Source organism: Miscanthus floridulus, chromosome 1, assembly GCF_019320115.1.
Source record: "Miscanthus floridulus cultivar M001 chromosome 1, ASM1932011v1, whole genome shotgun sequence".
Classification (NCBI taxonomy): Eukaryota; Viridiplantae; Streptophyta; class Magnoliopsida; order Poales; family Poaceae; genus Miscanthus; species Miscanthus floridulus.
Window position 1 is genome coordinate 43,206,350 of NC_089580.1, and position 25,050 is coordinate 43,231,399.

At 51.5% G+C, this 25,050-nt stretch overlaps 3 protein-coding genes across 3 annotated transcripts; all 3 read right to left on the reverse strand.

Moving 5' to 3' along the window:
* Window positions 1–17,138: 17,138 nt before the first annotated feature.
* LOC136481563 (cell number regulator 7-like) lies at window positions 17,139–18,190 on the reverse strand. The gene is made up of 2 exons (XM_066478902.1): window positions 17,864–18,190; window positions 17,139–17,732 (listed from the first exon to the last, which is right to left on the reverse strand). The coding sequence occupies exons 1-2, from the start codon at window positions 18,033–18,035 to the stop codon at window positions 17,365–17,367; spliced, it is 540 nt and encodes a 179-aa protein (XP_066334999.1). The 5' UTR covers window positions 18,036–18,190; the 3' UTR covers window positions 17,139–17,364.
* Window positions 18,191–21,461: 3,271 nt separating this feature from the next.
* Window positions 21,462–22,386, reverse strand: LOC136481571 (pectinesterase 1-like). Its single transcript, XM_066478910.1, has one exon. It carries the CDS (start codon window positions 22,275–22,277, stop codon window positions 21,651–21,653), a length of 627 nt encoding a protein of 208 aa, XP_066335007.1. The 5' UTR covers window positions 22,278–22,386; the 3' UTR covers window positions 21,462–21,650.
* A 1,332-nt stretch (window positions 22,387–23,718) lies between these two features.
* On the reverse strand, window positions 23,719–24,702 carry LOC136481579 (uncharacterized). The gene has a single exon (XM_066478919.1). It carries the CDS (start codon window positions 24,693–24,695, stop codon window positions 23,994–23,996), a length of 702 nt encoding a protein of 233 aa, XP_066335016.1. The 5' UTR covers window positions 24,696–24,702; the 3' UTR covers window positions 23,719–23,993.
* Between the last annotated feature and the right edge of the window lie 348 nt (window positions 24,703–25,050).

Sequence of the window (25,050 nt, forward strand, 5' to 3'; positions counted from 1 at the left end):
TTAGGCACCAGCCGTCTCCGAGCGGTCTCTCCAATCGGAAGGCCTGGCCCAAAAAAACTGCTTCCTACTCCGACCCCGCAACTCCGACCCCACGACCGGGGCTCGTGGGAACCCTGCTCACCGCTCTTCTCCGACTGGCGCACTCAGAGCCGACTGGAGCCATCCGACCGGGGGCACCCCGTTCGGAAGGAACCAGAGGACGTGCGGAGAAAGGCAAGGCATGGCTCACAAGTCAAAACCACTGTACCAGGGACCATACCCTGCAGGAAACAGTGCTCTGCAGCTACCCTGACACAAAGTATTGTAGGGGCCGCTAAAACTCCCATACGGTAAGCCCCCCGCATGTCTCTGGACATCGATCGCAGTATGGGCTCCAGGATTTGCCGTACCGGGTGAACATAGCGTGGCTCCTCACATGCCACTAGGCATCAAAAAGTATTTGCAAGTACCGGTGTCCATCCTTCCTGAAGAAGATAGCTCGACCCCCCGTGCGCATCTGACATTCTACAGCGACATCGACAGTGTTGGGGGGCGCCAACCATGATCCAATCTTCATCAGCATGGGCAACAAGGCTTAGAAACGTCCGTACTCTCTCCCTCTCGCCTGTAAAGCCATCCCCTTTATCTATAAAAGGGGATGCGCTCCCTCCAACCAGAGAGGTCGACTTCTTCAAGCTCAGACTCACTAGATCGATAGCTCACAACCCCTCAAGCACATGCTTGGACTTCTAGCTCATAGTGGTGTTCCGGTTGCCCTCGGCCCTTCCGGTCAGACCCGACCGGGCCTCTTGAACACCCCTCCTTTCTCCTTCTCGTTTGTAACCCCACTACAGACTTCGAGCACATTGGCTCAGGAATAAAGTCACCGACCGACCCCGACTGGACGTAGGGCATGTTGCCCGAACCAGTATAAATCATGTGTCATTGAGTGCTAGGCCACCTCCGATCACAACATACAGCAAAACTACAAATATTAACTAGTTGGTCACTTTTTGCACCGACAGTTGGCGCTGTCCGTGGGGAAGACGCTGTACGTTCAACACTTTTTGGTTATCGGATGGCCCACCTTTCCGCTAACCTCGCTGTGACGGGCTCAGGCGATACGATTCACTTTGGCTCGTTGGAGTTTCCCACGCTCTCGCCCGCCGGAGCGTGGGTTCCACCCGTCTTCGAGCCATCCTAGGCCTTCCTCTTCGGAAGCCTAGGCTTTGTCGCTGACCAGCTCGGCGTACTCCACCTCCGCGAGGAGGCTCATGACCCGGCACCCGTCGGAGGGACGTCCTCCATCGACTCCGGGACGCGCAACTTCGACGACGCGGCATCTGCGCTTCATTCCGAGCAAACTCTCTGCTCAAACCCCGCTGTGAGTAATATACATGCTGTTATTTACTTACTACACTCTATCTTCCGCCAAATACCCAGTGGGTTACCGTTGTCCCCGTCGCAGCAGCCATATGGCGGTTCCCCTATGGCCTCGTGTCTTCCACGGATGCGTACGCCCGGGGGCTCCAAAAGATTATGGCACCACCCCCTCTCATGTCTGAGTTCATGGGAATGGCGAGCTATGCTCCCACCTGTTTCCTCGACATTATGGATGACGGCGTCGGGAGTGACGACTCCAACATCGGTGACATGGCACCCAGCCATCGTCCGTCCTGGGAGTACGCCATGACGGGCGCTCCGGAACAGCCGCCAGGGGCAACGGAGTCCTCACGGACTCACGCCCCTCCGGGCCCTCATACGGAGGCCCCCGAGCTCACATGAGAGCACGGGGAGGATCTACGACGACAGTGGCTGCATCAGCCACCTACTGCGCCATCGCGCTCGGCGTGCTACACTACGCCCCGTGCGCGTGGACCGAGGAACGACGCTCAAGGTCGCACCCGTCAGGTCTAGTGCAACACCCCGGTTAGGGGGACCGACCCCCCATAGTTCGCTCGGGCCAGTCAGAACATTGCCACCGCGGCAATGCTCCTGCACAGCTTGTCCGAGCCAAACGACCCTCGTGAACAGGCGATCCACCAGAACCTCCGGGCACTGCTAGAAACCGCCGCCAATCAACAAGCGGAGTGCTCCGTATCGCGACGCCGACCCATGACCTCGCTCCTCGTTCGAGGAACAGGGACGCAACAGATGGGGCACTACACCTTATCACCGCAACAACCACAGAGTGCGGCCTAGGAAGCCGCAATGGCACCTCACCTTGACTTGACGACCGCCCTGTGCCGACCGCCTGTCTACGCATGGCTCGGGCCAAATCGAGACACGCGCAGCGTCGACCGGAGTCCCAGCCCTGACCGCCTGGGACCATGGACCTTTGTCCAACACCTCCAGCAAGCGCCGGTCCCACCGCGCTTCAACGGAGGCCGCGACAAAGGTAAGGCCAAACACCAAGATCAAGACGAGGGCCCCTCCATGCAGAGGGAATAAAAGAACAGAAAGAATCGCCGTCGATAGGCCAACTCCGCGTTGGTCGCCACGGCAGATTACGCGGGCACTCAGCCCCAGCAAGACCCTCCGGGCCACTTTCACGAGCTCATAGAGAGCCCGTGCACCAACCACAACTATCCCATCAACCATCTCTACAAGGACTGTCAGCTCCTCAAGCGCCTGCTGAGGTAGGCTGGCATGCCATGGAAAGAAAAAGGCGAAGAGGCTGCAACCGAAGAAGGGGGCGCAGCGGGCAGGGATCCAGACGACTGAAGTGATCCGACCGGAAGCCTACCGACTAAAGGACAACGATGATGACGCTCTCTCCGAGGACCTTGGAACAACTATGTCTTTTCTTATTTTCCTAAGTTTCAGTCTTTACTTAGCGAACGCTCCTATAAGAGCACCTCGACCCAAACACTTTTCGGCTCAGGGCGCTCGGGGGCTCCACAGGGGGCTCTACTACCCCTCTGTTTTTGTTTTTACCTTAAGTACTCTTTTACTTTTGTATGGAGAAACTCCTTCCTACCCGAACAAAAGGGCAGTTCGTTTCTTTGATTTACCTTATGTAACTTTGCTTTAGAACATTCCAACTGATCGCACCCTGCCTTTTCCTATGGCTACGACCGGCCGAGCCTCGCGGGCCATGCCCCGGGCTCACAAAGTTGCAGCCTACAGAACAAACGGGCAGGTACGAGAGAGAAAGAAATTTAAAACAAAATTATGCTAAGGGAGAACTAAGGAACGAAAGGGAACAAGCTTCCCCGAACGGAGCAACTCCATCACAAAAACAAAAATCGATTGCAGTCATTAAAACACACACGAATGTTTTACATAGGGGTCCCCCCCACGAACTTAAACTTCTTATATTTACTAACTACTTATATTTATCAAGGTATTAAACCGACCCGGCGACATCTGTTGACGGCGCGACCGATGAAGGCGCAGGCTGTTCGCTCCCCGGCAGCACGACGTTTGGCTCGATCAGGGCCGAGGCAACGTTTCCCCCCGAACCAGGCTCCGTGCTATCTGCAAGCTCGGAGGCATCCTCTCCACGCATGCTTCGGGCCATGTCTTGACGGCGAACATCCATCACCCACTCGGCGGAGACTTGCTCTGACACCGACCGCGCGTGCGGCAGCAGGCTCACCCTGATTGACTGGATGTCCTCCATGCTTAGGCCTTCAGCATACCCGCCGCAGATAGTGGCGAAGTCTAGATTCGGGTGGTACATCGCCACCGAGGTCAGCACCCCCGACGCTCCATAAAATAGCCCGCTCCTGACAAGGTCCTTGACCGCGTCCGGGACCTCCGCTAGCTGAACCGCGGGCGCGCTGGTACTTGGCGTCGACCCAAAGACTTCCGAGACGATGAGCTAGGCAGCGTTGCGGATCTAGCCGAGCTCCCCTTCGAGAGCACGTCGCTCTTCATGGGACTTGGCCAGCTCCCCGACATTCTGACTAAAGTTCGCCTTGGTCGTCCTCAGGTCTCGCTCCAGTGCCTTCACCTTTTCACCCAGCTCTGCAAGAAGGGCGACAAGCTCAGAAATAGGCTGGGGGAAAAAATCAACACCACGAGAAAACAAAAAGGTATGCACTGATGCGAGAGGCATCAAGGGTGGAGAGATCCTCTGCATACCGAGCCACCTGCTCACGCAGCCGGGCACTCGTGTCCTCCATCCCCATCACCTGGTCCCAGAGCGCGAGCACCTCCCGATCCGCTTCCGACCGGGCCCTCTGCTCCGCCTCCAGGGCCTTCTGCGTTGACTCCAGGGCGGCCCGCTCTGGCTCAAGGGCTGCCAAGGCCTCTTGAAGCACTGCCTCGGTGTTCGCCAGGGATGTCCGCAGCCCCGCCTCAGTCTCCTCCTGACAGACCTTTGCCGCCTTGAGCCCTTGCTCGGCAGCAGTTGCCCGCTCCGCCGCACGCTGCCTCTCCGCCCGCGCCGCGGCCGCCTAGACCTAGGACTCGCGGCAGGCAGACTCCATCTGGCGCTCAAGCTCGGCCATCCGGGCGTGTTCTGCCCGAAGGAAGTGAGACTTGTGGGAGACACCTTCCTTATTTCCTATGGAAAACAGGCATGCTAAAACAACCAACGAAAGATTCAAAGGGCAAGGGTAAGTACCAGAAACTCACCTCCGTGGCGAGCTACAGGTCGACCTCGACCAGCTGCCAAGCAAACTGAGCTTACTTCCGGGCGTTCTCAAGCTTTGCGGATAGCTTGGTGAGCTCGGACACCGCGGCATGCCCTTGCCCCCCAAAAATGTCCCAGAGCTGACGCTCCCAGGAATCCCGGAGGACAAACCACGCCTTCGATGGGTCCTCGGGGAAGGGCCACTCCAGGTCACCCTCCGATGAACTGCCGGAGGGCCCAGCCTCCAACCGGACCACCGCCAGCTTCCACGGCGACACCGCCAGCTCCCGCGGCGACACCGACGGTTCCGCCATGATATCCGCCTCGTCGTCAGACGGGATCTTTGTAACACCCTTGGTGTTACCAACTTGTTTAGCACCACGATTTAGGCCTAAGAAAAATTTCCGAATCGAGTTTTGTCGGGTTTTTAATTTAAACGTACTTGAGGCCATAAGCGAATCCTGTGTGACTTAGTTTCGTGGACTCAAATAAACGCTCAAGTTAAATTACGCAGTGCGTAGAAATAACTGGGAATGTCGAACGACGATGCTAGCGGACGGTTTGTCCTGTTAGATTAAGCATGAAAATCAACTTTTATAAATAAAATAAAATCCATTAATAAATAGAACGATACATATATATAAACTCACGGGTTTATTTTGTTAAGCACGAACTGACGAGAAAGAGAGCGCAGCAGCTTCGTTTATTTTTCCGACGTGCAACGTACTCGCCTGGCATTACTTTTGATTACTGTCTCGTTCTCATCGTGGCCCTGCAATTCTCTGCATTGCAAAGTCTCCTCATCCATCCGCATCCATGCTCCCCAGCTTTTGCTTTGCTTCTGTCTCTGACTTGATTACTTCTGTCTACATTTGCTGAGCCGAACTACCATGTGTGCACCAACGCCACAGCTTTGCTCTCCCTCCCTAGCTCGCCATCCCTCTGTTTGCCTCGCGCCGACTGTAAATATCACGATTCACAAGTCTACCACTAACAGTCAGGATGCTCGTAAGTAATGCACGACTAATAACAATCTGGATCATTCCCATGTACTCTGACTACAAGCAGTCAACATCTTCCTGGAATTGATTCCGGCTGTACAACCACTGAGTCACCACAACCAGAACCAGGTGCAGCCAATAGAAAAATCTAACTTTCGAAGCATACAAAGGACTAGAAGCTGATGACAGTGATTAGACTAAGCTGGCCTGCCAACCACGACCACACTGTTGTGTTCAAAAGATATACCCGGCCGGTCATAATATAATGATGGCTCAGACTTTGGTCATGGTCACCTCTGTAGTCAAGACTTGCCCTTCGGGCACTCCACTTCTCAGGCACCCTTTCCACACGGAGTACTGCAGCAGTGCAGAATCGCTGTAGCACCACAGAGAGTACTGTAGCACCGTGGAAAACACTGTTTATCGCAGAAAACACTGTTCACCCGAGCATCACGTCGTGCACGGCAGCACTTTATTACCTTTAAGCAAGCTAATTAGCCACTAACCTTACGACGCGTCGCTGTCACGCCTACGCTTCTCCAGTTCATTCACAGTAGCCATGCCTAACCTTCTCGTCGTCCTCCTTATCCTTCTCTTGCTTAATTCCATCCCCGCGTCTCCTGCCTTTAAAAGGATACGCCGAGCCGTTTCGCTCCGCTGCTCACTTGCTTCTCTCAAATCAAGTTTCTCTGTTCTTGCCCGTGAAAGTTGCGTCTATCGATTTCTCCCGAGCTGCAATAATCAGCTGAGGTAGCTAATCTGCAATTGATCTTCTCATTCTCTAATGTTTCCTTGACCTGTGATCTCCTCCCCCATTAATTCCTTGACCTGCATGAATGAATCAGCACCCCACCACCAAGCACGTTTAGCCCAAAGCACACTCTAATCCTGATGTGCTCGTTAAGTCCAAAGACCACTCAAAGTCCATCATTTGAATGAATTCACTCATGACCAAGACCCACTTCAAGTTCATCACGTGAAATCCAATTCACATGACCAGCTAGCCAAATGCCAGCTCCACCTCCAGCCCCGCATCTCCTGCCTATAAAGGACACGCCAAGCCTACCGAGCCATCCCACTCCGCCGCTCACCATCTTACTCTCTAAATCGAGTTTCTCTGTTCTTGCCTAGGAAGGCTGCGCTCTGTTGATCTCCTTCCTCGAGCTGCAATAGACCAAGGTAGATAGTCCCCATACATCCCCTACCTCCCTTCTACCTCCCCATGCCCTTAGATTTGGAAGTCGTGGCCAGAATCGCCATCAGGCGAAAGTCCAACAGCTGTCCATGGTGGACGAGCTGAGAAGCACAAACGCCCGGTGCTCTCTATGTCTCTCTCGAAGAATCCTAGCCGTATACCCGCTCTGCTCTTTGTTTAAGTCCACAACAGCAGCTTGTCCTATGCCATGTGCTAGTAGCAAAGCCGAGAACCAACTCAGCTCCTATACACGTAAAGTCAAGAGTCATGAGCCATTAATCCACTCCACCCATTTCTTTATTCCTTTTCCCTTTCTAATAACCAGCGGCAGCTCATGGCCACTAATCACGTTTCATTTTCTCTCCTCGTGATTAATTAGCGGCCACCTTGCACAATTAATATCTCCACTATGCTAACTCCGATTCCATCACTTCTTCTTCCTAAATTCATCTAAAATCGAACCCCACCTATCCATAAAGTTTCATAATTTTTGGAACGCAGTTGAATTTATGTGAATATTTATCTGTGTCTGTTTGCCGAGTACCGCGAGTTCGACGCCGACGGAGGGACGTCGATGGATCGCGGAGTCATCAGGAGTTGCTGGAGAAATGGTACTTTTGGAAGCGTGATTGGATTTCTAAGAATTTCGGCTGTCGTTCATTATTTACATCTATGCATTTGCATCAATACATATCATAATAGGAACGACGGTGGATCGTGGGATCAACTGGAGTAGCTGAAAGATGATGCTATGGTGATCATATCACGAAGATGGAATGCTAACTTTTGGTTATATTTTACCAAGGCAAGCCCCGGTGCATAACCCCTACTTTTCTATAGTTTAAATTATATTTATGCATTAAGTTTTAAGGAGTTGAATGAAACCCACTTGCATATATATCTTTATCCAATGAGTCTTACTAGCATGACATGATCGTGTAGATTGCTATGCTACAGGACACCGGTAGAAGTCGAGTGATTGCCTGTCACTCGCGAGATATAGTAAATATGTTACTATATTATTATCACTTGAAAAATATAAATGGTGGAAAGGAAAAATAGTGACCGGGTAGGGATATGGTTTGGGTATTGGTGGGTGTAAGAGGTTGTATCGCCGCGGATGCGGAGCATGGCTTGGTTACACTGCTTTCCCTGTCTGGTCGGTTAAGGACCGATCGTTGCATAAGGCTCTAGGCAGGTCACATACTTATTATCCCGAGCACATACTTGTGTATGGACGCTTGGAAGACTTATTGCTCTCTTGTCGCGGATCTAGCTCTTTTCGGACCGACTGTTAGGGTTTTATTTTGGTGGAGGAGGTCCTTGCACCGCACTGAGTCCGGGACTCAGGGGCGGGGGCTTGGAGTCCCAGTTTGGACGAGGACCTGGACACCCGGGACAGGAGAGTGATGGGTTAGTCTTGCTTGTGCCTGGGGTACAAGCGGGGCGTGTGTTTTCGGGGTACCCAGCTGGGGGCATTGATTCGCGAATTGCTGGGAAATCCGGTATGGCTTGTCTACGATTTAGCATCGTAGTAAGAACTGAAAGATGCAAGATGGAAAAAGGAAATATGTTTGCTTACCACCTGCTTGAAAGTAGCACAGGTGCTTACATAGAATGGTTAGTTAATGAACCAATGCGGCTATTAATAAAAATTGAATATAAGGACGCACGCTTAGTAATGCTTCCTGCTAATGCAATAAACCCACAAGCCAGATAGCCTTGCATATCCTTGGAGTCTTTTCTTTTCTCCTATCGGGTAAGTCTTGCTGAGTACAATTGAGTACTCAGGGTTTTATTTCCCCCTGTTGTAGGTGACAGGTGGATGCTAAAACTGACTCTTGTGTGTGGATTCCTCCTGGTGAGCTCAGCGATGATTCCTTTACGCTGCGATCGTAGTTGTTATTTATAGCTCTCACCAAATGTTTTTATAAGGAAAGTTTCATAATCTGTTGTCGTAGTTTATATAACAATACTTCATCATGTCATGATTAGATATTTATTTTCGCTGTAATTCTGATCACATGTTTATATTCCGTTGTTCAATTAAATTGCTCATAACTCTGATAATATGATTACATTCCGTTGTTATAATAAATAATATTATACTCTGATGTTGTATTAAAAGTGATGTAAGAAATGGTTAATGATGATGTAAGTTTTATTCTCTCATTTGTGATCCTGATGGCAAAAATGTGGATTTTCGGGTTCTCCCCTGGGGTGTGCCCGACGGAACCGAGTAATTTAGTGTTCTCCCTCGAGTGCTTAGTGTCTAATGGAAGACAAGCACTCCTGTGAGACATTAAATTAGGTGGTTCTACCACAATCTTCACCACCACGTTCGCATGAGACGCCGCCGGGCGTCCCAACTCCATCCCAGCCACGCTTTCCTCCGGTGCCTTCGGCTCCGACGGCAAGGATGGGTCGTGCAGCCCTCCACCCGACAAGGTGGGAAGCTCACCCCCCCTGGTCTCCTCCACCATGACCGGCGGAGGAGGGGCCACAAGAGTTACCACCGATGCCACCTCCGCCATCGGCACTGGGATCGCCACCAACAATGTCGCCGCCGCTGTCACGTTAACAGCAGCCGCCCCAGGGGGCACCACCCCCAGGAGGGAAGGCTTCACTGCCGCCACCCTACTGCCCCCTTCGCTCACCGCAACACGCTATAGAGTGGGTCTCCAAAGCTCCCGCATGGGGGTCGGGGCGATGCTCAACCCCGGCATCCCCCGGCCGCTGACAAAAATCACGGGTAAGCCACACTCCAAAAAGACTCAACCACCAAAAGTCAAAGAGGCAACAAAAGGAAACATACCGGGTGGCGAGCGGCACTACTCTAAAGGCAGGCTCTGATGACGATGGGCCCATAGGACGAGGACCGCTCCTGAACTGCGACCCGCACCCCCTCACTTCAGACGGGGTCAGAGTCATCCCAACCGGCTCCTGCCCAGCCTGCGGGTCGCTACGACCTCCGGCTTGGGGCTCCCCGACCGGAGCAGCGGGCGGGGCGTCCCCCGACTACGAGTCGCGCGTTGACCAGGCACCAGTCTACCTCTTAGAGCGCCCAAACTGCTCGACCGCACCCACGGCAGGTGGGGCCTCCTCCGGCCACAAGTCCGGCGTTGGCACTGGCCCCGTCGCCGCACAGGCGCCGGTCCGCTCCTCGGACCGCCCGGCTCGTCTAGCCACGTCCGCCACAGGCGACGACAGAGCTAGCAACGCCGCCAAGGGGCGCGGTGACCACGTCCGCTTCGCCGCCCGTTCGCCGACGACATCCGCACTCGCAGCACGCTTCCTCAATGTAGGAACCTCCGCACGTCGCGTGGCCTCCTGCTCCACACCAGTGGACGTCGCCGTAGGGTCGCGACATACCGCCGAGGTCGCAATGACCTCCCAACTCTCCTCCTCGTCGGAGAAGACCATGTCGTCCAAATTTCGTAGGATCATTCGACGTGAGTTTCGACTCGACATCGCTCCTACGTTCCCCGGCCCTCACGCGCTGGGCGACCTCCATCTTCTTCTCTTTCTTTCGTCGAACGTCCCTGGTTTTCTTCTTCTTCCGGGCGTCTGCCGCCTCCTTCTGGGCGACCTGCCAGGCTCGGCCTGCCGGTCCCTTGGGAAGGTGCGACCGGGACTTGTACCTCCTAAGCCCCTATGGAACAAATGAACTGAAATCAAAAAAGAAGGGGGCAGAGAAAAAAGCACGAACAAAATAAGGGAGCATACCAGCGTGGGCACGATCGAGGCATTAAACGGTATGGGTTTTCCCACCACCGTCTCTCTGGGCCTCAGCTGCAGCACTCGGCCGACACGACTCTAGATCTCATCGTCCGACAGCTCCTCCGACGACGCGTGGTCTAGGTCCGACCGGACACCGTGCATCCACATCGGGTGCGTCCTCTCCGCCAACGGCGCGACTCGGTGGCGGTAAAGGGTGTGGAACACCCGCACCCCGTCGAGGCCACCCCTTATGAGCTTCCGGAGCTCCTCCTCAATGGCCTCCACCTTGTGCTTCTCCGTGTGGGCACAGCCCCATGACCAACTCTTCTGCTTCACCGGCCTCCCGCCGGTAAATGTTGGAAACGGCGCCCCCGCTGGATTCCTGATGTAGAACCACTTCCCATGCCATCCCCGGTTGGAGTCACACGAGGAACACGTGGGATACGAGCCTCCCACATGTGGCTTCCTCTGCAGGGCGAAGCCTCCGACCGGTGCGATCTCGGCCAAACTCGAGTCCGCCATAGCTCTCCTAGAGAAGAAGAGCCGGAAGAGATCCACGTGCGGCTCCGTCCCTAGGAAAGCCTCGCAGACAGTCACAAAACCAGCAATGTGTAGCACCCCCGTCGGATTGAGGTGCTGCAGTTCTAGACACCACTCGTTGAGGAGCCCGCGCAGGAACCAGTGTGCGGGGTATCCTAATCCATGCTCATGGAAGGTAAGGAAAGAAACCACCTCATCAGGACAAGGTTGCGGGAACTCCTCCTCCTTCCTGGGGACCCTCCAGTGCGCCACCTCCTGCGGCGGCAGTAATCCCTTTGCGATGAACGCCTCCAGCACCGACGCCCTCACGATGGATGACCTCCAGTCCGACATGTCAATGAGTTCCTCTCTTCTCCCTCGCTCTCTCCCCTTCTTTCCTAGAAACCTCCGCGACTCTCAGGAACGCTCACGGCAAAGAGGAGGAGAGAAGGCGGCGGCAGACGAAGAACAGGCAAAAGAGTGGAACAAAAACCCTCTCCCCTCTCCTACTTAAGGAAAAGGGAGCAGCGGTTACGGAGGGATGCGTCGATCGGGAAGCCAGAACGATGGGGCGAGATTTTCTCTTTCTTCTATTTAATGCAGATAAGACGTGCCCTGAACCGATGAGACGTGCCCCGCTCGATGGAACGGCTCCTGATCGGACGGGACGTGGCCTGGTCGTGGCCCACCACTACCGCATGATCAACCACTACCACATGACAGGCACAGGAACCGAAGCACCACCGCACGCGGGTGGCTCCCCACTTCCCTAGGCCAGACCTAAAGGAACCTGAATGACAGGTAAGGGCAGACACTGGATGATAGGTAAGGAAGCGAAGGGGCGCCTCATGTAGGCCACGCCGACTCTGTCGCGGACGACGAGCGTGGGTCCTGGTCGGACATTTTCGACTGAAGCTCTCCGAACCCCGTCACTCCGGTCGTCAAGGTCCCAGTCGGATTTTTTCCGACTGAGGCTCTCCGAACCCCGTCACTCCAATCGTCAAGGTAAGTACTATCAACCCCCCTCTATTTCATTACAATCATTCATACATCCATACGTGCATTCATCTCATACGCCTAAACCCCCCGGACAGTTAGGGCATGAACCACCCGAGGGCTCAGGAACTAAGCATCGCACGTGCAACGAAATGCACCAGAACGCTCCGTGTTGTGCCACGAAGCGGCGGTTGCCTCATTCGACATGAGCAAACAATAGAGTCAGGGGAGAAAACCATAGATGGGCACCGTGCGGCCTTCGCTCGGTCTGGCAAACTGGGTCATCTCAACCATCCCGTTCGATCCTGAACCTCTCGCCAAGCCCACAGAATCTCCATCGAGGGGATGCCATTAGGCCACCTGGGTCGGTCTCCGGAACGACCTAGGCATCTGCTGGGTTGCAGGTAAAGGAGTAGTGTAATGCCACAAGAGGGCTATGCCTACCCCATCATGAACGATGGACCCGGATTCCGCTCGATCACACCCGTTAGCGAGCTCACCGAGCTAGTCTTCGAGCCCGAGCGATCGGGACAAGTGACAAAACTCATCCCCTTCGGTTGTGAGGAACCGGATGGGGTAGCGCAAAACAACTCACATCAACCCCCACGAAGGCCCGGCAAGGCTCGGGGGCTCAAATGCCAAAAACCTTGGGACCGCGACTCTGAACTCGCGTCGACAGGATCTATGACATCCGGCTACGGCCTAGGACCGCGACTCCGAACTCGCGTAGCAGCTTCACATCCGACAAAAACCCTGGGACCGCGACCCTGAACTCGCATCCGGCTATGCCCTGGGACCGCGATTCCGAACTCGCATAACAGCTTCACTTCTGACAAAAACCCTGGGACCACGACTCCAAACTCGCATCGACAGGATCTACGACATCCGGCAACGGCCTGGGACCACGACTCTGAACTCGCATAACGGCTTCACTACAGACTGCACTCCAAGAAACCCTGGCCAGGGAACACAACTCCGAACTCACATAAAAACTAACTGAAGAACTAAGCATCCTCTCCTGATCCCCGGCGCACACCGACGCCGTGATCAGTAAATTCTATCTCGATCCAATCCCCGCTCCTAAAAACGCCTCGGCTGCACAACGACGCCGTGGTTGAACAAAATTCTGTTCCAAAAACTAAAAACACGCACGCCCGCTAAGACAACACCCCCAGATGGTTCTGCCCGAACCACCCAGGGGCTCGGGGGCTACACCCGCGGGTGCGCTTACGCGCACCCGCCGGCAAGACAAAAAATCATCCGGACGATTCGGCTCAAATCGCCCGGGGGCTCGAGGGCTCTTGTTGGGTTCATAAACCTGAGGTCCCTCGGGGACCGACTTCCACGCCCGGGCTCATCCCAGGAAAACAACATGTAGTTCATGGGCCAGCCCAAGAACCTAAAACACAACGGGCCGGGAGGGCAGTCCGATCGCCGACCGGAAGGTTTACCCGAAAAGAACAAGCACCCGCTCGTCAACTTCTTTGGCCCACCCCTCCGACTGGAGCACTCGCTTTAGGCACCAGCCGTCTCCGAGCGGTCTCTCTAATCGGAAGGCCTGGCCCAAAACACTGCTTTCTACCCCGACCCCGTGACTCCGACCCCGCAACTCCGACCCCACGACCGGGGCTCGTGGAAACCCTGCTCACCACTCTTCTCTGACCGACGCACTCGGAGCCGACTGGAGCCATCCGACCGGGGGCACCCCGTTCGAAAGGAACCATAGGACGTGCGGAGAAAGGCAAGGCATGGCTCACAAGTCAAAACCACTGTACCAGGGACCATACCCTGCACGAAACAGTGCTCTGCAGCCACCCTGACACAAAGTATTATAGGAGCCGCTAAAACTCCCATACGGTAAGCCCCCCGCGTGTCTCTGGACATCGATCGCAGTATGGGCTCCAGGATTTGCCATACCGGGTGAACATAGCACGGCTCCTCACATGCCACTAGGCATCAAAAAGTATTTGCAGGTACCGGCGTCCATCCTTCCTTAAGAAGATAGCTCGACCTCCCGTGCGCATCTGACATTCTACAGCGACATCGACAGTGTTGAGGGGCGCCAACCATGATCCAATCTTCATCAGCGTGGGCAACAAGGCTTAGAAATGTCCGTACTCTCTCCCTCTCGCCTGTAAAGCCATCCACTTTATCTATAAAAGGGGATGCGCTCCCTCCAACTAGAGAGGTCGACTTCTTCAAGTTCAGACTCACTAGATCGATAACTCACAACCCCTCAAGCACACGCTTGGACTCCTAGCTCATTGTGGTGTTCCGGTCGCCCTCGGCCCTTCCGGTCGGACCCGACCGGGCCTCTTGAACACCACTTCTTTCTTCTTCTCGTTTGTAACCCCACTACAGACTTCGAGCACCTGGGCTCAGGAATAAAGTCACCGACCGACCCCGACTGGACGTAGGGCACGTTGCCCGAACTAGTATAAATCCTGTGTCATTGAGTGCTAGGCCACCTCCGATCACAACGTACAGCAAAACTACAAATATTCACTAGTTGGTCACTTTCTGCACCGACAATTACTTTTTTATCCCTATTATTTTCCCTATATGCTATTCCTTTTCTTCCGATATTTCCCCCCTACGCTGTTCCTTTTTTTCGATTTTTTTTCGTCCGTGTCTGAAAATTGGAGTCCATCACCGTCACGGAGTCCAAGACTATTTCCTTTTTTCCTATGCGATTGTTACTTTTTCCCTTTAGCACAGCATGCCCGGCTTCTTTTTTTCTGTAGATTTCTTTTTTTTTCTATGCGATTGTCACGGAGTCCAGTTTCATAACGTGCCCTTTTTTTCCTTTTTCCATTTTGTCATGTCCTATCTTTTGTTTTTGTTTTTGCGATTGTATTTTTTCTTCTATATTTCTCATAAATATATGAAACAAATAATAACTGCAACCTACTCTTTCCATTGGTAATTTGTTGATGTAGTTACGATTAAAAATAAAACTTATTTTTATTAAAAATAGATCAATCAATGCTCTAACTAATCAAACAATTGGATAGTATTAAAAATTGAAGTTATGATATATATATCTATGCTGAGTAAATATTTTTGTCTTTACAACAGAAGAAAAAAATATACTAAGGTTGTATTTTAATTCGATATATAATATTGCTAACATTAGCTTATATTATGGATATCACGGTGATCATAGATAAATATAGCTTTTAAATTTTATATAAAAATAATAAAACATAAATAGATATGTACTATTATCGTCATTGTTTTTCATAAATCCGTAGCAAACGCACTGACATATTTGTTGTAATATTAAAAAGATCAAATTTTTCTCCACCTAATAATTTTTATCCAGCGCAGTCCAACCCTTGTTCCCAACGGCACAACCACTTGCTCAGTTCTTGGTTGTCACTCGCTAGAGGCTCACGCTACATGCTCGCTTCTGCACCCCCTTGTCAGAATTGTCCACACCCCTCGTCAGAACGGCCCAACCACTAGCTTACCTCCTGGTCGTCACTCGCTACAGGCTCGCTTCCGCACCCACTCAGCAGAGTTCGAGAGTCTAGCCCATCCTTCTACATCTCCCTCAAAGAAACTCCAGCAGGGTCCCTACTTGAGCCGCATAGCTATATATGGGTCTCCATGCTAAAAACACAGCTCCAGCAGGGTCCCTACTCGAGCACCCAAATTCTCCCTCCGACACCCATTCCTGGTGCTCTAGGCCAAGCCCCCAAAAGGATGATTTACGTTCGTTTCTTCCCCACGGGCTCGCCTTCTCCCCGCTTGCACCGCCATTTCCCCCTGCCCGTGCGCGACTTCTTCCTGGCGGTGAGCGTGACTACACTGGGGCGCACGCACGAAGCAGGAGGTCTGGGCGGGGCTTCACCAACGCGACTCATGCCGCCCACACTTCGGGGCAGGGCATCACCCACACAGCTCGCGCTGCCCACGCACATGGACTCCCGGCGGCACACCTCGCTACGACCGCGATTCACACGCCCCTGCTCATAATTCAAGTCTGGCCCGTGTAGGTTGTGCACATGAACGATAAATTGGAGGAAATAGAATGGTGAGGAGGTTGTGCACATGAAGGATAAATTAGAGGAAATAGAATAGTGAGGAGATTGTGCACACGAAGAATAAATTGGTGGAAATAGAACAGTGAGGAGATTGTGCACACGAAGAATAAATTGGTGGAAATAAAATAGTGAGGTGGTGCACATGAAAGATAAATTGGATGAAATAGAACATAAGAAAAAAAGCGTACAGAGAGGAATCAAACTCACAACATGTGGGTTAAGAAATCTTTTTCCACCACACCTTTGTGTCAACTATGAAATTTTGACTCTATTAACCATACTATACCAGCGGTTCGATCTGGTGGACTAAACAAACCGTTAATTGAGGGCTTTGCGGGTCTATTCCTAACGACTATGTGCACCCATTGGCCTCCTCTCCCACGGTCTTTGTGTCTGATCTCCGAAAAATTGGCACCTTAGCTATCTCCTTCTAGCACTATTTGATCGAAGAATGGCAGCAGACAAGTCCCCTGGCCCTAGCCTTGATAAGTGAGGGGGGACTTGCAGCCACCAAATGGGATCCGCGTCCCATTTACCTCGGTTGCATCTTCGATGCGCCTCCGGCTCCTCGAAAGCCAACTACACTACGAGCTCAAGGCCACCATCTACGAGTGCAGACAGTGAGCCGGTCAAAATTAAGTTAGAAACGATAACGACTCCATTGCGACACACGAGCACTTTTGCTAGTAATATTAAAAGGAGAGAATACTCTTCCTCTTCATTTTCGTCTGTCAGCCCATCCCAATGCACTATCCGCATCTCACGCTCTTGCGGTCTCACGCTCTTGCGGTCCACACGTTTCCAATTCAAATGCCAGTATAAACCAATTCCAACACGAGACCATGTTTCAAACAACGCAAGCCTATCCATGGTACGCGGTCTGATTTTAAGACGTATTAGAACTAACAAAGATGACACGGTCATTGCATAAATTTTCGAGCCATAAGTCACACAGCAAGTCGTACGTTACGTTGCAAGTTGACAACGAGCATGTTTGCTAGTAAACAATACATACATTTAGTTTATTAACTTCCATGCATGGTCGTTTGTGCTAAGAAGAAAGGAAAAGAAAAGAAAAGCAAAAAAAAAAAAACAGATTCAAGGAAAAAGATTTCCGCCCGGATATATTAAGTGGACAAGAAAGATTCAAACGTACAGTCCGTACTCTTGGAACACATAGACAATCTTGGTGTACCAGTCCTGGCATTACTACCGATGATCTGATCTGACTGACGACAGAGTTTACCGATGGAGCTGGGCCGGCCGGCGGCTGGCAGGCCGGGCGGATCGTCGCGCGATGAGGCAGCTGGCTAGCTAGCTAGCTTAGCGGCCCATCCCCTGCGCCGCCGGCGGGTACATGCCGGCGGCGGTGTTGGCCGCCGCCTTCTGTGCGTTGATGTCCCAGCCGAGCTCAGGGTCGAAGCCGCGGGCCTTGAGCTCCCTGTACTGCTGGCAGAGCGCGCATGGCTCGCACCAGAAGTGGACGCAGCAGTCGCAGCAGCCGACGTCGGGGAGGCCGAGCTGCGCGCGCATCTTGGAGCGGTACGTGCAGGAGTAGATCCACTGGCAGCCCGTGAAGCAGGCCAGCACCGTGTAGATGGCCCCCGCGGCGCCGCACGACGTCGCGCCGCGGTCCACGATCTCCGCGATCCGCCCGAACGTGATGCACGGGCACCAGCACGTCAGGCAGCCTGTTCGTTTGCGTTGCGTGCATGCAGACAACGGTTAGCTAGGTAAGCAGGAAGAGAAGAGAAGAGGAGAGAGAAGCTAGCTGCTAGGTGCTTGCTAGCTAGGGCCGTGGTGGATGGGACGGGATGCTTACAGAGGCCGCAGTCGTCGCAGCAGGCGCAGAGGCCGGAGGACCACTGGCTGGCCGCGACCGTGCCGGCGCCGGCGCCGTGGATGGGGCTGCTGATGGGGATGCCGGTCACCGGCGGCGCCATCCCAGCCGCCGGCTCGCTAGCGGCGGCGGCGGTGGGCTTGGCCGGATACATTCTTGCTTGCTTCTTCCCTTCTTCACTTGTTGCACAGCAGTGCGCCTCGGCTCTCGATCGGTCGTCCGTGCCAATGCAAGCTGCTGCCGGTTGCGTCTGCCTCGGCGTTCGCTTAATTTGCCGTGAATGAGCGAGCCGAGAGGCCAGTGGGTGCTCTTTACATAGGAGCAACTGGCATGGTGGATCATGACTCGGTCCAATCCTAAGGCGTTCGCGACACGCGACGACCTGGCCCCGCCGGCCCGGCTGGTTCGTTGACCGACTTGGCAGCGGCGACGACAGTTCGAGGTCGTTGGACGCGTTGGGAGACTCTTCTGCATTCTGCAGCGCAAGGGCATGCATGTGCTCGCCGGCGGTTGCATTGCATTGCATTGGTAACTGGTGTGGAGCCCGGCCAACCAACGTTTGGCCTCCTCCCACCACTTGAGGGCCTGTTTAGATTCCAAAAAATTTTGCGCAGTACCCGTCACATCGAATCTTGTGGCACATGCATGGAGTACTAAATGTAGACGAAAAAAAACTAATTGCACAATTGGGTGAGAAATCGCGAGACGAAACTTTTGAACCTAATTAGTCCATAATTAGATACTAATTGCCAAATACAAACGAAGTGCTACAGTAGTCAAAATCCAAAAAATTTTGGATCTAAACGGGGCTGAGTCTTGAGCAACAGTAGGCTCTACTTGTCTCTTCCATTGGTCCGGGTCAGTAGTCAATGGCTCTACTCTGCATATATTTTCTCTATTTTATTATTATTCATATATAACCAAACACACACGCTTATTATAGTCCTTTTCCCCAATCAATAATGCCAGCGAGATGATGGCAACTAATTCGGGCACCAGTTTCTCATATTTTTTTTTAGTTTTGACGAGTCTTCTGAGAACCTCTCTAAGAAAAAGATATATTTGTGAGTTGTGACCCTCGTAAAGGACAAGATGTGAGCATACCACAGCTTCCTGCTCGAGCTCATTGAACCATTGACTTGCATCTAATTAGTGGACACAATGCAATTTGAGTTATACTAATACACCGCCAGTTAATTAGGTGGTACTACTGAAATTTTCTTTGATTCCTATCAAATTTTAAAACCCACTATTCTCACTGGTGGTATTTCTAATTTTCAGTCCAGAAATTCACAATAAATCGTGTCAATAAAATGGTTTTCTTTCTTTGTTTCATGTGAAGCCCCGAGCAAATAGTCTTGGTATATTCACTCCACCTTGGTTCACTGCTGGAACCTGGAACCTTCTTGTGCAAGGATGATCATCAGGTAATGTAAACTGATGCATGTATCTCTTGCTATGGCAAGGAAAAACTCCCAATAGATTGAACATTTTTTTATCAAATAGATTATCATGTGCCTGTATTATAGAGGGGTAGAGATGGTCATGGACCGCACAACCTGCTCATGGACTGCAAGATCATGGCGTTCAAGAAAATGTTGGCGTGTTATAGAGGGGTACAGATTGGGTAAACAAAGATGACTTGGGTTACCTTTTCCGGGACGGCGAGCAAGTGTTTTGCTCCGTAAGTACGTTTAAGACTGTCTTTTGCATTGATTGATATATACCAAATAAGACGTGAATCTTAATGAATCTGATTGTTCATTTTATTTTTTTTATAAATTCTATCTTGTTTTGTAATAGTCCAGATGATAGTGGGGTTCAGATGGGAGGTTCTTCGTGCTGGTACCTTCTAATCTTGTAGTAAAATGAGATTATTTGTACTGTTCGTCAAGAAATGTATTGACAATTCAAGATGAGTATGGAGGATTTATAGTACATTGTATTTCCTCACTCAAGTGGTTGTGCTGGGAGAAGATTACCGGTAACAAATGCAAATGCGTTGCTGTGGTGAAAGGCCTTTTTGCTGTGCAGTTCCTTGTACATACTTGCATTCAAGCAAGGGATTAGACAAAAAAAATGTATATGCAGTTGTCAAAACTTTAGTAATTGTCTAGCTGGTTCTTAACTAGGAACTTAGTGTTACATAGACCTAGAAACATAACATCAATTTGAGTCAGAAATATTTGCAGTGGTGGTTTTTTGTCTTGTTAAAATGATTATTAGTTATTGTGTTTTAACATAAAAAAAGGGCAAACCCAGTGTCGGAGGCTCCTACAAGAGTGCGGCCCCACATGAGTGGAGTCTAGGGAAAGAAAAAATCGAGGCAAGCCTTCCCCCATAAAATCTGCGGAGAAGCTGCTTCGAACCCACAATGTGGTGACTTAGTGAGACGGCTCTCACCACTGCACCAAGCCTGCCCTTCTAAGTGATTGTGTTTACCATAACTATATTAATTGTGGCTGAAAATTGCTTCTTTTAATTGGCACGGCCTTCTTTGACCCCAACTGTCCATGATTCAAGCGGTACTGTTGGTACTTTTGACACAGTTTATTATATCTGTAGGTATAGCCTATATTATGAGTGGATGCTCTGAGTGAAAAAAAATTCTCAATTAGTTTTTGAGTCCATGAAATTGAGCTTCTCAATTCGCTTGAGAAAAAAAAAAGATAATAGAGCAATAAAAATGGAAAAGTTCGATATATAACAAGAGCTTTGGGCAAGAATAGCCTAGAGGAAACATGTATATTGCATTGCCATCATGGCTTGAAATTGTAGGTGTAGCACAGCAGCTTTGAATGAGCCATATCTCTCTTTCTAACTGACATGTTGTCATCCATGTCATTTGTTGCCATCATGGATTGATGTGCTTTTTTATCCTAAATTATGGAGTGATTTCTTTTTAACTGTGCTTGTGTATGGCTGGACTATTTTTCTATTTTCTAGGGTTTGCACTAATGTAAGTAGCTTTATTTCTATGTCTTTTCAGTCCAACAAGCACGGAAGTTACTAGATAAGAGGAGAAGGAAGATCAAAGATCAAAGCGCAACAAGAAGATCAAAGTGCTCGTGATGGTTGTTTTTTTTTAAGGTCACCGGGCATGGTGGTTGTTTCGTTCCATGACTTCCTATATATAAAACATTATTCAAAAGAACTTTATCGTTGTGCAAGCAAGACATGAGTTATGGGTTGTACATGTACATGACAAACATCTTAGCTGTGTACATACATAAGTGATCCAGAGTGGTTGTGAGTATTTTGTATAAAACATTGTACAGTTACAAATGTTGATCAGGTTGTGAGTATGGTTTAGCCGGTTTCAAATGAGCATTGACCCTGAGTGGTCGACTGCACGTTGCAGTTCACCTCAGCACATGCAAAATGGAGGCTCCATGAGGTGATGACGGCTATAGGGGTATATGGTGGTTGCCATTTTAGTCTTTCAAGAAACTACAGATCAATTTAGTCAAAAATAATTTTAGAGGTTAGTATATATATTTTCAATTATATATGTGGTTGTATGGTAATTATTGGAGTTGCAATGTAATTATTTAGACAGGAAAACATTGGAACGTAACTAGAGAGTACCAGTTTGTGATATCTTTTGGTGGTTTTAAATTGCACCCCGAATGTTGTCGTGGCGTTAGCACGGGCACGCTAAGTATAAAGAAAGGTACCAGCAAGGATATACATACTACTACAAATACGGTATCGATGTGTATGGCGCGCGCGGATTAATCAACGGGATTAATAATCACTATAATAAAAATCAATTGATGAATCTTAGCGCGGGCGGCGCGGGCGCCGGCGCGTCGCCGCCGCCGGTGGCGCGCTTGATGAGCGCATTCGCGACGCGCATGACCGCCTCGAAGTCCCTGTTCTTGGCTACCAGGGCGGCCTTGATGGGCGTGTTTGGGGCGTGCTTGCAGGACTCGTCGCAGGACCACGTGTCCTCCTCCGCCGTGTCCAGGAACTGCTTCACGTCGCGGATCTTGCCGTCGTCGAGGCCGCCCTCGGTGTCGTCCAGGTGGTCCAGCGCCTCCTCGATGTCCTCGGCGCACTCGTTCAGGCACTGCCACATGAGGTTGTCCTTGACCACGTCCAACTCGTGCCGCGCGTAGTCGCCCACCGCGCCGCCAGCGGTCGACGCCGCGCGGAGCGCCGCCGCCGCCAGGTCCAGTGGGCTGGCCGCCGAGGCCTTGATGCTGTGGTCGGCCTGGAGCGCGCGCAGGCACACGTCCGGGTGCGGCGTCGCCGCGCACGACGCCTTGAGGTCCACGCCGCCACTGACGCCGACGCCGGCGGCGCGCACGCCGAGGGACACGGAGAGGAACAGCGCGATGACCACGGCCAGGAGGGAGCCGCAGTACCAGCTCATGGCCGACCTCGCCTCCATCGCCGTGTATATGCTCGCTCGATGGATCGGATCGGAGACGCTTGCTTCTCGGGGCGACCGGGCCGGTGGGCGGCGAGAAGAAATAGCTAGTAGCTAGAATGCACGGCTGGCATGCGGGCACACGTATATATGCGCGGTGGTTCCATGGATGGAGTCGCCGAGGAGGCCGCGCCACCGTCTCCTACGCACCTGCGGCCGGGAGCGTTTTGCGAGCTAACTGCATCTGAAAATGCATCGGCATCGGCCGGCTCCATCGGTTGCCTTGCCTCCATGCACGGGCGGGCGGCGTGTGTGAGACCGACAGTGTAATTTTGCTAGTACTCTTTTTCTTGGAGGAAAACAAGAATTATATTTGATAATATCTGGGTTTTTCAACATGTTACAAGCACTCTGCATTACATAAATATCCAGAAACCGATTTTCATTTAAATTGGACCCACGCTGTGAATAGTTTCAGATCTCAAAACCAACACCATGTTCGCTTGATTGTATCAGCCATGCTTATCAGCCATGATACAGTGTTTTTCTCTTACAACAAAACAACATCAGCCGGCTTATAAGCCACAGAAACGATCAAGCGAACAAGGTGCCTGTACAACGCTTTACAGCATGGATGACCGCACAGGCAAAGACTCGACAAAAGGCCTGATAACATATACCCGACGAACGACAGCCAACTTCATATAGGCGCTAGAGGGTTTAGGAAGGCCGTCACCCACATCTATCCCGTTCAGGTCCATCTCGGTCCAGAAGGCAGCCGCTACCCGGCTCCTCACGTTCTTCACCGACAGAGGGCGTTCAAGTCCTCAGGCGGTGAACTCAAATCATCTGCTACATCTACGACCTCCATCGCATCTCCAACGATACAGATGGCGTCCACATGCTCTGGTTAGTCACTAAGATACATTTCGCATAAATTTGAGTTAGTGATCATATTTAGGCTAAGTTAAGATTCTGTCAGTCTAAGTTTCATTTCAACAAATGCACTGTTCGCTTGGCTGATAAGTCATGGCTGAAAGTACTGTTAGCTGATTTGTTGTGAGACAAAAATATTGTTCGTTGACTGAAAAAGTATGGCTTATAAGCCAAACGAACCGGATGAAGAACCTCGACTTGGGAGCACCCATATGGTGGTGGGCCCTCATGCAAGCAACCATACATGCCTTTTTGGTAGAGCTCCCCTACTCCAAATTAATTATTTGTGGAAACTGATTCTACGAGAGAAGTGGTTTAATAGGCTAAACTCTATACATATAATGACTCTGTCCGTGAAGTAAATAAAGAGAAACTACTTTTTTCAGCTCTCACAATTTAGTTTATTTATGGGAATCACTTGACAGAATCAATATAGAATCACTTCCTCCTAGATTTAACCTGGAAGTTGCTCTAGGAGCTCTACCAAACAAAGTTGTCCTTTATATGTGAACATTATATTTGTATAGCCACAGTGGAATTTTGCTCTGACAAAATAGAAAAATCCCCCTCCATCCTTATTCCTTAACAACATATTGTCACTCTAGACTGAGGGAGTGTAACCTTGCTATACATATTAATGCATACATTCGATGCTAGCCACTCCAATCCGTTACAATGACATTTGTTTCAATGATATAGGGGAAAGAGTACTATGTTGTACAAGAAATGCAACAACGGTATAATAACAGGTTAAACGTGCGCCGATCCGATGCAGCACGCTGCACGCATATATACGTCTTCTCAGGCTGCCGCGGGGCGATTACGAGAAGCATCGGTGAGGGACATGGCGATGGAGCACATCTTGCCGAGGTCACCGATCTTGTCGACGATCTGCATCTCGCCACCGCCCTCCACCTTCTGGCAGTCGTTCATGCACGTGTCGCCGTCGATCTTCGCCGCCGAGAGCCACGTGTTCACGGCGCCCACGTCCTTAGCCTCCTCCACCGCCACCTTGGACCGCTGCAGATCGGCCAGCGCCCCCTGGAACTTGGCCACGCACTCGTTCAGGCACACCGGCGGCATGCCCCCCGGCGTGTTCTCCAGGCCCTTGACGAACGCCACCGTCTCCGCGCCCACCTGCGCCGCCTGCGACAGCGACAGCTCCGCCAGCCCTGCCAGGCCGCCCTGCTCGGCCGCCGCCTTCGCCTCCGGCTTCGCAGACGACAGGGACTTCACGCACAGCTCCGGGTACTTGGTGTGCTGCTTGCACGCCTCATCCACGGTGACCGTGGCGGCGGCGGCGCGCCGGAGGGAGACCGAGACGACGGCGAGGACGACGATGAGGACGCGAAGGGTGGCAGCCATGTTGACGATCCGCGCGAGCGATGGCAATGGCATACAGGAAACGCGAAATCCTTGTCTCATGGAGGGCTGGACCATTAATTCCATTGGAGGTGTTCTCTTGTAGCATGAGGCCAGGGAGGTTTGCAGCAGCTGCTGCATGCATGCAAGGCCGAGCGTACGGACGATGTCCACGGCAAATGGTCAACCCAAACGGTTTCAAACTTTGACCGGCTAAATTTACTCCGTTGGTGCTACGGTGGTGGCCGGCTTTGTTCGGCTCTGCTTTGCTGTAGAAAGAAGCCAGAGCCAAATAATGCTATGCCAAACAGACTCTTAGCTTGCCAGATGTGAATGACTTCAAAATAAAAGAGAGAAATTAAAGTAGGCACGGATGATATGTATATAGCCACGCATAAATGCTGATTTTTTTTATTCTGGATTTACTTTGTTTTTCCATGGAATTTTTTTTGTTTGATTATGATTTATACATTGTTATTATGCATTTATTTATTTT

Bases quoted from the DNA above. Each gene is read 5' to 3' on its own strand.
- LOC136481563 (XM_066478902.1), bottom strand. From the start codon at position 18,035: ATGTATCCGGCCAAGCCCACCGCCGCCGCCGCTAGCGAGCCGGCGGCT. The intron at 17,733-17,863 runs GTAAGCATCCCG...GCAAACGAACAG, and splicing joins CTGCGACGACTGCGGCCTCT to GCTGCCTGACGTGCTGGTGC.
- LOC136481571 (XM_066478910.1), bottom strand. From the start codon at position 22,277: ATGGAGGCGAGGTCGGCCATGAGCTGGTACTGCGGCTCCCTCCTGGCC.
- LOC136481579 (XM_066478919.1), bottom strand. From the start codon at position 24,695: ATGCAGCAGCTGCTGCAAACCTCCCTGGCCTCATGCTACAAGAGAACA.